Source organism: Grampus griseus, assembly GCF_964374135.1.
Source record: "Grampus griseus genome assembly, chromosome: 1".
Classification (NCBI taxonomy): domain Eukaryota; kingdom Metazoa; phylum Chordata; class Mammalia; order Artiodactyla; family Delphinidae; genus Grampus; species Grampus griseus.
The window spans coordinates 86,599,234-86,614,015 of record NC_139017.1 but is presented as its reverse complement, the minus strand read 5'-3'; the positions used below and the strand labels follow the sequence as shown (position 1 = coordinate 86,614,015).

Here is a 14,782-nt window from a genome sequence, read left to right as displayed (position 1 = left end):
GATTCCATATATATGTGTTAGCATACAGTATTTGTTTTAGATTCCATATATATGTGTTAGCATATGGTATTTGTTTTTCTCTTTCTGACTTCACTCTGTATGACAGACTCTAGGTCCATCCACCTCATACAAATAACTCAATTTCGTTTCTTTTTATGGCTGAGTAATATTCCATTGTATATATGTGCCACATCTTCTTTATCCATTCATCTCTTGATGGACACTTAGGTTGCTTCCATGTCCTGGCTATTGTAAACAGTGCTGTGATGAACATTGTGGTATATGACTCTTTTTGAATTATGGTTTTCTCAGGGTATATGCCCAGTAGTGGGATTGCTGGGTCGTATGGTAGTTCTATTTTTAATTTTTTAAGGAATCTCCATACTATTCTCCATAGTGGCTGTATCAATTTACATTCCCATCAACAGTGCAAGAGGGTTCCCTTTTCTCCACACCCTCTCCAGCATTTATTGTTTGTAGATTTTTTGATGATGGCCATTCTGACCGGTGTGAGATGATAACTCATTGTAGTTTTGATTTGCATTTCTCTAATGATTAATGATGTTGAGCATTCTTTCATGTGTTCGTTGCCAATCTGTATATCTTCTTTGGAGAAATGTTTATTTAGGTCTTCTGCCCATTTTTGGATTGGGTTGTTTGTTTTTTTGATATTGAGCTGCATGAATTGCCTGTATATATTGGAGATTAATCCTTTGTCGGTTGTTTCATTTGCAAATATTTTCTCCCATTCTGCGGGTTGTCTTTTCATCTTGTTTATGGTTTCCTTTGCTGTGCAAAAGCTTTTACGTTTCATTAGGTCCCATTCATTTATTCTTGTTTTTATTTCCACTTCTCTAGGAGGTGGGTCAAAAAGGATCTTGCTGTGATGTATGTCATAGAGTGTTGTGCCTATGTTTTCCTCTAAGAGTTTGATAGTGTCTGGCCTTACATTTAGGTCTTTAATCCATTTTGAGTTTATTTTTGTGTATGGTGTTAGGGAGTGTTCTAATTTCATTCTTTTACATTTAGCTGTCCAGTTTTCCTAGCACCACTTATTGAAGAGGCTGTCTTTTCTCCATTGTATATTCTTGCCTCCTTTATCAAAGATAAGGTGGCCATATGTGTGTGGGTTTATCTCTGGGCTTTCTATCCTGTTCCATTGATCTGTATTTCTGCTTTTGTGCCAGTTTGGTAGTGGTTTAAACACACCTGAACCCACCACACACATGTCCGGGTCTCCACCACACCTGCCTCAGGGTGGCCACTGGGTGGCTGGGATTCACATCTGACCTGCAAATAATTTGTTTGGTCCACACAGTGTCGACTGCATCATGCTTAAAATGTTTGGAAGGGAATAAATTAATTGTGTATTTCTATTTTTTGATATCTACTTTACAAATTAGAATTGGAAACACAATCTCTAGTACCCTATAGACTCATATTATGTTACATGCTTAACCCATAATTTAGTTAAAGCAAAGATTCTTGGTAGAATCTCTGGCAGATGATTTTCCTTACACTGTCTGTCATACTCTCTTGCATTACCTGCCTGGCCCCTGTGGGCTTCTGAGCTCGCTCCTTTTGCCCAGGGTCACTAATCCTCAGATTTCTCATCCATGAAATGAAGCCCAAGTAGGGTGGAGTAGAAAAATCACAGGTTTTGGAGTCAAACGGGTCCTGGATTGAAATCCTGGCACCACCGTACTCTAATCTGGGAGCTGGGTAAGTGACTTAACTTCGTTAAACTTCATTTTTCTCATTTGTAAAATATGGGTAATGATATCCACTCTGTATGCCTTTGGTGGTGATTAGAAGAGAGGAGAATAATAAGGGCGTACATTTATTGAATGCCTACTGTCAACCAGGCACCTGACATAGGCTCATTTATCATCACAAAAACCCCACAAGGTAGATGTTTACAGATGAGGATGATGAGGTTTGGAGGAGTGGGGATCACATGACCAAGGGTAAGTCTGGGGCACCTGACACCAAGTGAGCACTCAAGGACTGAGGGCTGTGTCAGTCTCCTCCAGTTCTGGAAACCCCATGACTCAGACTCTGGGTCCTTCCCTTTTTACAATGGTGCTGGTCCCTGGGGAGCCACTCCAGGGAGGGGCTAGTTTTCCAGATGTTCAAAGAGAGGATGTAACATGTGGAGTTGTCCATCTTTTACATTGTGAGTTTTAAAGAGAAGTATATCATATTTTATATTTGGTTCATGAGAGAGTTGTTTTTATTTTGTTTTAATTTTTGAATTTTATTTTATTACTATTTTATACAGCAGGTTCTTATTAGTCATCAGTTTTATACACATCAGTGTATACATGTCAATCCCAATCACTAACGTAACTCTCTAACACCACTTAACATAAATTTGTGAAATTAGGGTGACAGAAGTATCCATCTTATGGGGTTATCATGAGGGGTATATGAGTTAGTATTTGTCAAATGCTCTGAACAGTGCCTGGCACATTGTAAGAGCTATGTGTACGTCTGTTAAACAAAATAAAGTTCTCGTTATTTTGTCCAAATCCTTTGCGGGTGAAGTTCCCAGGTTCTCCTCCCAAAATAATAACTGGTACTTACGGAGTTGCTTGCTACTAGGTGCCAGACACTTAACTAGGTCCTTACCTATACTAAGCCTCAGGGATTAGGTAGATATATTATTTGCATTTTACAGATGAGGAAACTGTTGTTCAGGGAGGGTCCGTGAGCTGCCCAAGGCCACATGATTAAAAATGGAGGAGCCGGGACTTGGTCCCAGGTGGTCCCAGTCTTGGTCCCAGACTCTTGCCAAAGACCGTCACACTACCTCTGGTTCCCAGGTTCAAGCCCTGTCAAGGTCCGAGCCCAGGGAAACCCGAATCCATCCCTGGGAAGCAGGATCCCTAAAAAGAGGTCCAGTGTCTTTGACCAGTGGGGGCTGCTTGTGGTGGTCCTGAAAGTGGAGTTCTTCCAAGTGTCAGGCATCTGGTGGCCTCAGCACAGGCCTGGAGGCAGGAGTGGGTGGAAGTTTCACGGTGGCTGGAGCCTGTGTTCAGGGCCGCCATAGTGGGGCGGTGGACTGCCTTTGATGCTCGCTTGCCCTGAGGGAGGCTCTCTGGGTCTTGTGTTGTGATGGGACAGCTCAGCAGAGTTGCAGTTACTAGTATGGGAGTCGCCAGGCACTCAGCCAGTGGATCTCGTAGCCAGTGAGAACCGGAGCTGGAGAAAGCAGAAAGCACTGGGGGCTTGGACATGGGAAAGGGCAGCTATGGGCTTGCTCCCAGGAGCTCAGCCCAGCCTCCTTCCTTTTGGGCTGAAGTTCTTTTCTATCATCAGAGACAAAGGCTGAGAAATGTCTCGAGAACCTTTCATTTATAGGTCAGGTCCCCGCTGATGTCACACCTGAGGGCTGGGGGTGGGAAGGCGCCAGACGAGAGACCATAACTCACATACGAGGTTGTTCCACGTGGGATCCATTTGGGACATGAACAACATGAGAAAACCCGTTTTCTTTATGGGTCTTAAAGCTGCTGCCATTTTATTACTCTCAGAGCACTTTCACACCTGTAGTCTCCAGTTGTCCTTAAAATAGGCCTTAAAATAGGAGGAGGACCATGTGATTCTTAGAGCTGGGAGGGACATTGGGAACCACCACGCTCCAGTCTTTCAATCTGCAGGAGAGGAAACTAAGAGCCGGAGAGGTTAAGCCACTCAGCTGGTCCACAGCAGGGCCCCGAGACGGCTGGAAAGGAAGAGAGAACGCATTTCGCGGAGAAGAAGCTGGAGCTCTGCGGGCTTTGGGGAGACCAGGTCTTGACCCAGCTTCTGCCATCTTCCTTCTTGATTCTCTTCCTGCTGATCTGCCTCCATCACCCAACATCTAAATTCTAACCAAGTTCCCTGGGGACCACACTCTGTGCTGAAACCCTTTGAAGAATTTCTACCCACGTTAGGCTGCCCAGAGAGCAGAGAACAGGGCTTGGCAAAGGGTAGGAGCATTGTCATAGCGTTTTCCAGAGTGTGGGGGACACCATTTTTCTCTCCAGACAGTATGCTTCTGGAGGGTAAGACTGTACCCTTTTTCCCATTGTGTCCCCTGTGCCCCATACGGTGCCCGGCACATAGTAGGTCTACAGTAAGAACTGGAGACTGAATGAGAATACGCTTAGTGTCTTTCAAACCTTGGAGTTGCAAAACTCATTAGCGGGTTATAAAATACATCGATTGAGTCTCCACCAGCATTAAAAAAGAGAAAGGAGTAGGAAATGTCAGAGTGCATTGCATTTTGTAAGGGCTGGTGTGGATTTGTGAACTGTCGTAGAATGCGATTTTCACTTCGGGTTATGGTACAAGACTGGGGGGCTGGCTTATGGAGCCCAGAGCCTCTGGGCACTTCTCTGAGGCTGGGCAGCCCTGTGGAGATGCCCACCTCACCACTAATTCTTCCCCTTTCCTCAGGATCCCTCTGCACAAAGGCAAACCCCTGAGAAAGGCACTAAAAGAGCATGGGCTCCTGGAGGACTTCCTGCAGAAACACCAGTCTGCCGTCAGCAGCAAGTACTCCAGCTTCGGGGAGGTGGCCAGTGAGCCCCTGACCAGCTACCTGGATGTGAGTGGCTCTGCCTGCCTTCCCGTGATGATTCCCACACAGTGTGTTGGCTGCCCCCTGCCTCTTTCCTTCTTTCAGGAGTCATGGCACCCCGGGGGATGTGGGGCCGTCTCCCACCCCTCAGTATCTCCCAGGGGCCAGCAGGCCCTGTAAAACCAATCCCTGCACCTCAGATGACCTTCCTGTGGACAGCATCCCTCGGGGGTACGTGGTCTGCTCCCAGATCCAACCTCATGCCTGCATTTCTGGGCCCAGGGAACCCATGTCTTGGGCTGGGCTTGGCATGGAGGGGGCAGCTGCCTGGGACATGGCAGGAGTGCCCCCTGTGCCCTCTTCCTTTTTGGAGACTGTCTCTCTCATCTGTCACTCTTGGCAGTAAACAACCTGCTGTTTTTCTCTTCTGTGCCCTCGTTTCCTTATCTAGGTCGTCCCCATCCCCGCCCCGGCCCCAGTACTGACCCGTGAGGAGAGCGGGAAAGGAGGGGCGACCAGGACAGCTTGGGTCTGGGGTCTGTACCTAGCTGGTGCCCCATCACTATGTCCCTGCCCCTGGCAGGGTGGCCCAGGCTCCCTACCAGACAGGACTTACCTTTTGGTCCAGTGTATACTTTGTGGGCTGATTCCAGCAGTGGATGTAGGGCTTGCGGGAGGGGCAAGACACACATGGCTGGGATCGGAGCTCAGCGTGGGGACTGGGGATGAAGAACCCCCCAGGGATCCTCCTTCCGTTTCTTCCCTAGGTCTGTGGGCAGAAAGCACGGGGCCTACAGAGCTGAACAGGCTCCGTGCCGAGCGTCAACCCTCACCCAGTGCTGTCTGTCCTCAGAGTCAGTACTTTGGGAAGATCTACATTGGGACCCCGCCCCAGGAGTTCACTGTGGTGTTTGACACTGGCTCCTCCGACCTCTGGGTGCCCTCTGTCTACTGCAAGAGCGACGCCTGCCGTGAGTGACCCCCACCCCCTGCCCTGCCCACGCCTCTGCTCTGCCAGCCACGGTCAGGGTGGCTGGGGGTAAACATAGGGGGAAGGAGAGCTTGCTTGGACATGCCCAGCCTCGCTCAACCCTTCCAAATGGCCAGAGACTGGGAAGATGTGCAAATCACAGGCTGATGGATAAAGCACCAGCGAGAAATGAGGGGACTTTTTGCCTTTTTTTTTGGCTCTATTAGGAGCCAAGGCAGACTCCTTACCCTCGCGGGTCCTCTGTTTTTCTTTCTGTAAAATGGGTCTACAACATGCCAGTGGGTCCTGGGAGAATGAAGTGAGAGGTGCTGAGTAAACTTTTTTTTTGTTGTTGTTGTTTTTTGGCTGAGTGTTTTGGGTCTTCGTTGCTGTGAGCGGGCTTTCTCTAGTTGTGGTGTGTGGGCTTCTCATGGCGGTGGCTTCTCTTGTTGCGGAGCACGGGCTCTAGTTGCACGGGCTTCAGTAGCTGTGGCATGTAGGCCTAGTTGCTCAGAGGCATGTGGGATCTTCCCGGACCAGGGTGCGAACCCATGTTCCCTGAACTGGCAGGCGGACTCCTAACCACGGCTCCACCAGGGAAGCCCCTGAGTAAACATTTAATATATGTAAATAGTTTATTTCTCCCACAATCCTGGGAGGTTGGTGCTCTTTTTGTCCCCACTTACCAGGTGAGGAAACCAATGTTTAGTGAAGCAAAAAGAGTTGCGGGAAATTACGAAGCTGGTAGAAGCCGGTCCCGGGAAACCACAGGGATGGTTTTCTTCTTCCTTTTTTTTTGTTTGGGAGCTACGAAGGTAGCACTGGGGGTCAGAGAGTTGGGTTGAGCAGCAAGGAATAATTTTCTTGCTTATTTTCAGTAGAGAGAATCGTTAGTATTTAGACGATATCCTTACAAGACCTGGTGAAGATTCAGCTCCCACTGGCATTGTCGAGCGGTGAGAAGATGCTACAAGCCCCACTAACCCTGAGTCTGTGTTCCAGAAAATCACCAGCGCTTCGACCCAAGCATGTCGTCCACCTTCCAGAACCTGGGCAAGCCCCTGTCCATCCAGTATGGCACGGGCAGCATGCAGGGCTTCCTGGGCTACGACACCGTCACTGTGAGTGGGGCTTGGGGCCAGCCAGCCACTCTCCCACCCAGAACCCCGGGCTCTGGGCTGTGCCACAGCTGGTGCCAAGAGGCCCTTTGGGTCCTGGCCCTGTTGGTGGCGCTGTGGGGGAGGACTCTGAGAGGGATTTTAGCCAGCAGCAGCTGTGGGGTGTCCCTCCCTCCCTTCCCCGTTTCCTTCCCATGTCAGTCCCCAGAGCCCCACCCGACGCGCTTCTCTGGGTCCGGTTTCCATCCTCCTAACCCTTTTCTCACTTGACCTGGCCATAGTGAGTCCTGAATCCTGAGTCTTCGCCAGTTCTGAGCTCTTCAGCGTCACCTGTGTGATCTCATTTTAAATTTAGTTCTTTCAACAGCCCTTTGAGGAAGGTATTCTCACCCCCATTGTTCAGATGAGGGACCCGAGGCTCAGATGAGCTGATAACTTGCCTGAAGTCGCATAGCTGGGGGACAATGGGAGCTGAGTGTCAGACCCACGTCTCCGACTCTCTGGGCTTGACCTCATTCTTGATCAGTCACAGAGCAGCATCTTCTTTCATGTCAGAGAGCATCTGTGCCCTCTGGGCAAGGGCTCCCCTTGCTCCTGTTCCTTTTTGGCTTCTGAAGTACTTAATACAGTGGCCAGCACATAGTAAGTGCCCAATACACGTTAACATCTTTCTTTTCGTCCTCATCCACCATCTAAGATTGAAACTCAAGCAGCATCCCTTGGTGCTCTTCCCCTTGATCTTCCTTTAGTTCTTCCCGGAGTCTGGCTGAAGTCTTTTCTACTTCAAGTCCAAAAGGACACAGCCCTTCTCTGCTGACAGCCCTCTCCTCAGCTGAGGAGTTGCCCTCCCAGCTCAGGCCTCCCCAGGAGTCAGCACCAGAGCCACTGGCTGAGGGGGCCCAGCAGACAGACGTCTGGAAGGCCGATTCCCCTGCCGAGGTTTTGCTATTTTCTGCTATTTTGCGTTCTGGGGGGAAATCCTGCATCTTCACGGAAGAGCTGGCCCTTGCTGTGGGCCTGAGCCGTGGTGCACCTTGCTGTCTTCGCTCACCCACCTTGGGCAGGAGGTGGGAGAGAGAGGCTCAGGGATCAGGACCTCCCTCCCCCCTGCCACCCACAGAAGTCTCACATGAAGTGAGAATGAGTGGGGCACCCAAGGAAGAGAAAGATCAGTGTGGGTGGAGCAGGGTGAGCTAAGGGACCAGAGCATGAGGGGACTCTAGGACACGGGTTTCATCCTGAATACCTTCAGGAGCCTGTGGAGCAAGGGGTGACCTGAGGACGTCCACTCTCCATTTCGCTTTGGCTACCTGTGTGGAGGATGGGTTATAAGGGGACAGAGTAGAAGCAGGAGGCCTGGTGGGCCACTGTGGGAGCTCAGAATAGGCTAGTGGACGCGTCAGCCTTCCAGGGAAGCGGGCAGGTTGATAGGACACTTTGGGGTTAGCACTTCTTCGCAGAGTGCCGATAAAGGTTCACTGATCATACATTTAGTAAGTGCGCGATAAATGTTCAGCGTTCATATTCTTTAGTCTAAGCACTGCCTTGAGATGCAGGTGTTATTATTCCCTGTAACAGATGCAGAGGTTGAGGCTCAGAGAGGTACTGGTCCAACGTCACACAGCACACGACAGAGCAAGGATGCACAGCGGGATCTTTTACTCTTCTTTTTTTTTTTTTGCGGTACGCGGGCCTCTCACTGCTGTGGCCTCTCCCGTTGCGGAGCACAGGCTCCGGACGCGCAGGCTCAGCGGCCACAGCTCACGGGCCCAGCTGCTCCGCGGCAGGCAGGATCCTCCCGGACCGGGACACAAACCCGTGTCCCCCGCATCGGCAGGCGGACTCTCAACCACTGCGCCACCAGGGAAGCCCCAGCGGGATCTTTTTCGATGCAAACTGCGTGCGTGTTCTTTCTGTCCATCATGCTGCTCCCACGGCTCTTCCCTGGGAGATGCCCTGGTGCAGCAGCTGATGGCAGGGCTTCAGGCTGGCAGAGGGCCTTGGAGCGTCCCTTGTTTTATGCCCTTCTTTGGGCTCACCCCCAACCTCTGCACCATGAGCACTGCTGTCCGTACCCCCAGCCATGCTCTCTCTTCCCCTGCCACCCTGTCCCCTGCCTCATCAGACCAGTTCCCTCAAAACCACAGCACAGAGCTGGGAAAGGAGGCTTTTCTCTCTTAAGCTCACATAACTACGCTGCCTAAAAGAGGGAGGGCGGGCTGGCAGAGCCTGACCCTCGACCTTTCTGGGTCCTCTGCCTGCAGGGCCCCCTGGTGGAGGTCACTCTGCCTTTCTTGCAGGTCTCCGACATTGTGGACCCCCAGCAGACCGTGGGCCTGAGCACCCAGGAACCTGGTGACGTCTTCACCTACTCCGAGTTCGATGGGATCCTGGGGCTGGCCTAACCCTCCCTTGCCTCTGAGTACTCGGTCCCCGTGTTTGACAACATGATGAACAGGCACCTGGTGGCCCAAGACCTGTTCTCGGTTTACATGGACAGGTAGGAGCTGCACCCGGCGTGGGCTGGACTTCCACATCCTGGCAGGGGCTGTCGGCTGAGGAGTGTCCACCCCTTGGGGACGCTGCAACACAAGGGTAGTCACCAGCATCCAAGCAAACCTCTCCTTGCTTCCAGAAACATCCAACCTCCTGCCTAAAGGTCCCCAGCATGGTCACGGATGCAGCCAGAGTCCACTGGGCCAGCATTTGACTTTCATTTCTGGCATTTAAAAAAGGGAGACTGGGGCTTCCCTGGTGGCGCAGTGGTTGAGAGTCCGCCTGCCGATGCAGGGGACGCAGGTTCGTGCCCCAGTCTGGGAAGATCCCACATGCTGCGGAGCGGCTGGGCCCGTGAGCCATGACCGCTGAGGCTGCGCGTCCGGAGCCTGTGCTCTGCAATGGGAGAGGCCATAACAGTGAGAGACCCGCGTACTGCAAAAAAAAATAATAAATAAATAAAAAAAAGGAAGCCTGAATCCATCTCTGCATACGGGCTTTTTATCTCTTTTCTTCCAAAGCGGCAGGCCTCAGTAATCATTTATTGATGTCCCTGAGACTCACAGATGTTTACAGCAGGCTCTAAAGGAGTCCAGCCTTCTCTTTTCAATATGCAGGGAACTGAGGCTTGGGCAGGATGGTCACCCTCAAACTGGTGGATGAGCCATGTCTGGGGCCCAGGGATCCTGACTCCCAGTCCAGTGTTCCCCACTCTACCCGCCTGATGGGGCAACTCTGCTAGACAGAGGGGTGGGTGGCAGGACTGGCAGAAGGGAACCACACCCAGGAGAAGGAGCTGGGTAACCCAGGCAGGGGGAAATTAGGTGCAGTCATTCATTCATTTACTCAGTAGATATTTATGGGTCCTTACTGTGTGCAGGGGCTGTGCCAGGAGACGGGGATACATCAGCAAACAGGACAAACTGGGAGTCAACTTTTTAGCAGGGGACACGGACAACACACACATCATAATTACGTATACAATTATGATGACAGTTGTGATAAGAGCACTCCCTGCAGGAGAGATCTGCATGTACTGAAGGCTTAATAGCAACAGGCAGCCCAGTCTGACAAGATATGTGTGTGGAGAGTGGCCAGGGGAAGCTTCGCTGAGGCCTGAGTGGGTGGTATGCAGGTGAGGCAAAGGGATGGCACATTTTAATCAGTGGGGCGACATGTGTCAGAGCCCGGAGGTGGGACAGAGCTTGATGAGGCCAAGGAACAAGAGCTGCAGAGTGAGAAGCAGGTAACCCACAGTGTGCCGGTGTTTCCTGGCCATGAGACAGAGTCCCAGGAGGAGCAGAGAGGGTTTGGGCTGGGGTGGCAGTTTTTTTTTTTTTTTTTTCAGAAGATGTTGGGGGTAGGAGTTTATTAATTAATTAATTAATTTTGGCTGTGTCGGGTCTTCGTTTCTGTGCGAGGGCTTTCTCTAGTTGTGGCAAGCGGGGGACCCTCTTCATCGCGGTGCACGGGCCTCTCACTGTCGTGGCCTCTCTTGCTGCGGAGCACAGGCTCCAGATGTGCAGGCTCAGTAGTTGTGGCTCATGGGCCCAGTTGTTCCGCGGCATGTGGGATCCTCCCAGACCAGGGCTCGAACCCGTGTCCCCTGCATTAGCAGGCAGATTCTCAACCACTGCGCCACCAGGGAAGCCCTGGGGTGGCAGTTTTCATGCAGAGCATGTGGGACCTCATTGAAGATCCATTCTCCTGCTCGAGGCCAAAGGGCTGGGGGCCGAAAGCCTTGAGTGGTGGGGGGCAGGGACACAGTGGCCTGAGCAGAGCCTGACGGGCACGTGACCTCCTACTTCCTGACCTCCCCTCCCACAGTAATGACCATGCTCTGGGCTCTAGTGCTGCCTCAGCCTGGGTGGGTGCTGCAGAGTTCAGAGAGAAAGGATGCTGCAGCTGCTATCAAAGAAAAGCCCGGAGTACCGGGAAGGTGGGAGAGCTCATCTGAAGCCTTTGGGGTGGAGGTGGGTGTTGGGGGCAGGGAGGACAGTGCGGCAGGGTCTGCATCGCATCTAACCCTGCGTGGGGCTGGGCTACCTCCTCACAGAGCCAGGGTGTCGGAGTCCCACATCATGACTTTCCTTGGTTTCAGGAATGGCCAGGAGAGCATGCTCACACTGGGGGCCATTGACCTGTCCTACTACACAGGATCCCTGCACTGGGTGCCTGTGACCTTGCAGAAGTACTGGCAGTTCACCGTGGACAGGTGGGTGAGCGGCGCCTGTGGCCCCGCCAGAGGCTGTCTCCAGGTGCGGGGATGTGAGGGTCTGGGTGTCAGCCGGGTAGCTCGTAAGACCGTCACATTAACGTATGAATCAGATGCTCTAAGGCCAAGTGTCTTTGTCAGTGAGAATGCTGAACGTTCACTTACACTTTATTAATAAGACTAGCTGTGCTTATCCAGCACCACTACCTGCCAGGCGTTGTGCTGGGTGAGAATATGACTGCCTGGTTTAGTCCTCACTAGAGCCCTGTGGGGGTGGCGCTGTGATGATCCTCATTTTGTAATTTACTAACATCGACTTTGAACCTCACGACCATCCCTTGAGGAAATCAAGAACAGGGTGGTTAATGTACCCATTTTGTAGATAAGAAGACTGAGTGTAAGAAGACTGGGGAATTTGCAGCAAATAAATGGCAGGAGAAAGCTTGAAACCAGATCTTTGGGCAACCAGGGTGGTACTCATTCCACCCCTTAATGCCTGTGACTTTGTTGTTTCATTGAAGTTTCTGTCCCACAGAAGGTCAGGTGGCCTCCACTGAGCCCCTGGGTTGGGAGAAAATGGTTTCGGGTCTTTTCTCTCAGTTCAGGAAGTTATGGGGGCTCCAGGAAGGAGCCCAAAGAAAAGGATCTGGGGTGGCTGGACTTCCTTCCTGCCAAGGATCCTGGCAGGGGAGGCTAGGAGGGACCCAGGGAGGGAGGGGTGGATGCCGGATGCGCTACGAGGCCATCCTATTTCCCCTCTGCAGTGTCACCATCGGCGGTGTGGTGGTGGCCTGTGATGGTGGCTGTCAGGCCATCCTGGACACGGGCACCTCCATGCTGGTCGGGCCCAGCAGTGACATCCTTAACATCCAGATGGCCATCGGAGCCACACAGAACCAGTACGGTGAGGTGAGGCCAGACCCTTATCCCCACCTCCCCAGACCCCCCTGAAGAGGGAACCCCTTTGCACATGGAAGAAATGACAAAGGGAAATGGTGAGGGGCTTGGGATTCCTGCAGGGGTTGGGAGACATTCAAGATGGCCTAGCTTTTCTAGCTTTGGCTCACTTGCTGTTGGAGGTCCCATGTCTCGTGCAGTGGCTGCAATCTGACTTCCTGTCCGCAGGGAGGGTCATACATCCCCGACTCACTGAGCTCTGCTGCGCCCTCTTGTCCCCCTCCACCCATGGGTCTCCCCTCTTCCTCCCTGACAGCTAAGTGCTCTCAGTGTCCTTGGGAGCTCTGGCTGGGCTTGGAGGGGAAATGTCGAGGCAAACAACTCCTTGTCTCGAGCTGGTGTCTGTCCCTGGGCTGGTCCCCATCGGTGTGACTCCTCTGAGGTCTAAGGACCTCCCTGGGGGTCCTCTGAGTAGCAGGTCCCTCCCCACTTCTCGGCTGCCGTGCAGAGGCAGAGGACCCACCTGGGACTTTCTCTGTTACTGGCAGTCAGATCACACCCACGGCCCTTCTAAGAGGACCTCCCTCTGGTCTTTAGTTTGACATCGACTGCGGCAGCCTGAGCAGCATGCCTACGGTGGTCTTTGAGATCAACAGCAGAATGTACCCACTGACCCCCTCCGCCTACACCAACCAGGTATGAGTCTCCGGAGAGGAAGCCTGGGCTCACCCAGCTCCCCTCCTGCCTCCTGGCAACTCAGCACATTGGTGATAAGTGGCATGGGCTAGATGGAGAGAGCAGGACGTGCGTTTAGACCACCTGGCCTTTCGGAGTGGGGTCTGTGGTCCTTGGGCCTCATTTGTGGCTGCGGCAGCCTCATCCTGGGAGAAATGGTGCAGACAGGAAGGACCGAGCCCAGCGGCCTGAGGGAGGGTGGGATGGGCGGGACCACAGCCACCCATAGGAACCTCCATCCACTGGCTAGCTTCTAAGCCCTGGGGCCTAGGGCTTTGTCTGGGATTTTTCTTGATAACCTGGGCTTTGTGGGGACCCAACCCTCATCCCTACTGCCCTGCTGGCTTCAGCTTTGACCTAATCCTGAGCACCCCAAACTGCCACGGTCTTGGGTCCCCAGGCCTGTTCTGGCTGGTCACCAGGGCCGTAGGTGCTAAGAGCAGGAGGACGGGGGCGTGGGGAGGGCCAGTGAGGGGGAACGGGGAGGGGACCCACCAGGTGATCTTGGATCTGACACTTCATTTCTGAATGTCCATTTTTTCGTCTGTTGAGTAGGTGAATCTGATACTTGTTTGCTTAGCTCAGAAGGTGATTTCAAGGGTGAGAGGAAATAATAGATGAGAGAGTGATTGGGGGTGGGGTCTGGAGAGGCACAGCAACTGGGGTTGGGACCAGCTTCATGTCAGCCTTCCCTTTCCCAGGACCAGGGCTTCTGCACCAGTGGCTTCCAGGGTGAAAATAATTCCCAGCAGTGGATCCTGGGGGATGTCTTCATCCGGGAGTATTACAGCGTCTTTGACAGGGCCAACAACCGCGTGGGGCTGGCCAAGGCCGTCTGATTGCACCTCTGACCAAGAGTCTCACTGTCCCCAAACACACGCACATACACACATGCACCCGCACGCATGCACACACACATGCACACACATAGGTGAGGTTTTTAAGCAGACGGTTCTCAATAAATACTACATCTCTGCAAAGCCTGGCTTCCTTTGGGGCTGAATCCCTGCACCGCTCTGGGGGTGGGATGTGACAGTCACGTGGTGTGTTCGGCAGAACGGGGGCCACATGGGTAGGGGAGCACAGGGGACACTGTGGATGGATGGAGACTTTCACAAGGGAATTGGCCATTTCAAGTTCAGGTCAGGTTTTTAAAAGCAAGACCAGTCTTGCCTTCCTGTTTTCTTACTCCCCGTCTTTCTGGGGAAAGAGTGCAGTAAGGGAGACCTTTGCAGGATGAGACTTGTGCCCGGGGAACAAGGGCTTGAGGTCAGGCCGAGTAGAGAATATTGGCCTAGGGAGAGAATGGCTCTAGGTCTATTAAGACAAGGCCTTGACTGCCATTTGGAGAAGACATTAGTGGAACAGGCAGAGGGCTTCTGGGAAGATCTGAGGGTCCTGAGGTTGCTGTGGGGAAGAATCACAGCCCAGAGTCCCATCCTCAGTCTTAGAGGCTCCACACCTGACTTGCCAGGGCCTGAAAAGCAGCTCCAGCGCCGGAGTGGCCCATGTCCACTGGCTCACAGAGGCAGACATGTCAAAGGTCAGCAAAGGCCACAGCTGTCAGTGAACAGACCACGCATGCTCACAGGTCCCTGCAGTCTTCTGAGGAGGGGAGAGGCCGCCGAAGAAATACAAATATCAGGGGGTCAGAACAAGGGCCTCTAGGCAAAGGTAAGAGGCTTTTCTCAGTCATGCTACTTTGAGGTGCTGTGAGGGGCAGCTGACCAACCTCCTGGGGAGATTCCAGTGCTCGGTCACTTGGCAGGAGCTGTGCACGTTTG

The 14,782-nt window shown here is 52.5% G+C and overlaps 1 protein-coding gene across 1 annotated transcript; it reads left to right on the top strand.

Annotated features, from left to right (window-relative positions):
- Positions 1-1,957: 1,957 nt before the first annotated feature.
- On the top strand, positions 1,958-13,837 carry LOC309827517 (chymosin-like; the record flags this gene model as incomplete). Its single annotated transcript, XM_082662207.1, is given in 11 exon segments — positions 1,958-1,967; positions 2,826-2,961; positions 4,444-4,594; positions 5,421-5,538; positions 6,540-6,658; positions 8,956-9,057; positions 9,061-9,155; positions 11,253-11,366; positions 12,131-12,275; positions 12,861-12,959; positions 13,700-13,837. Coding segments are annotated over 11 exon segments (1,227 nt in total).
- Positions 13,838-14,782: the final 945 nt, after the last annotated feature.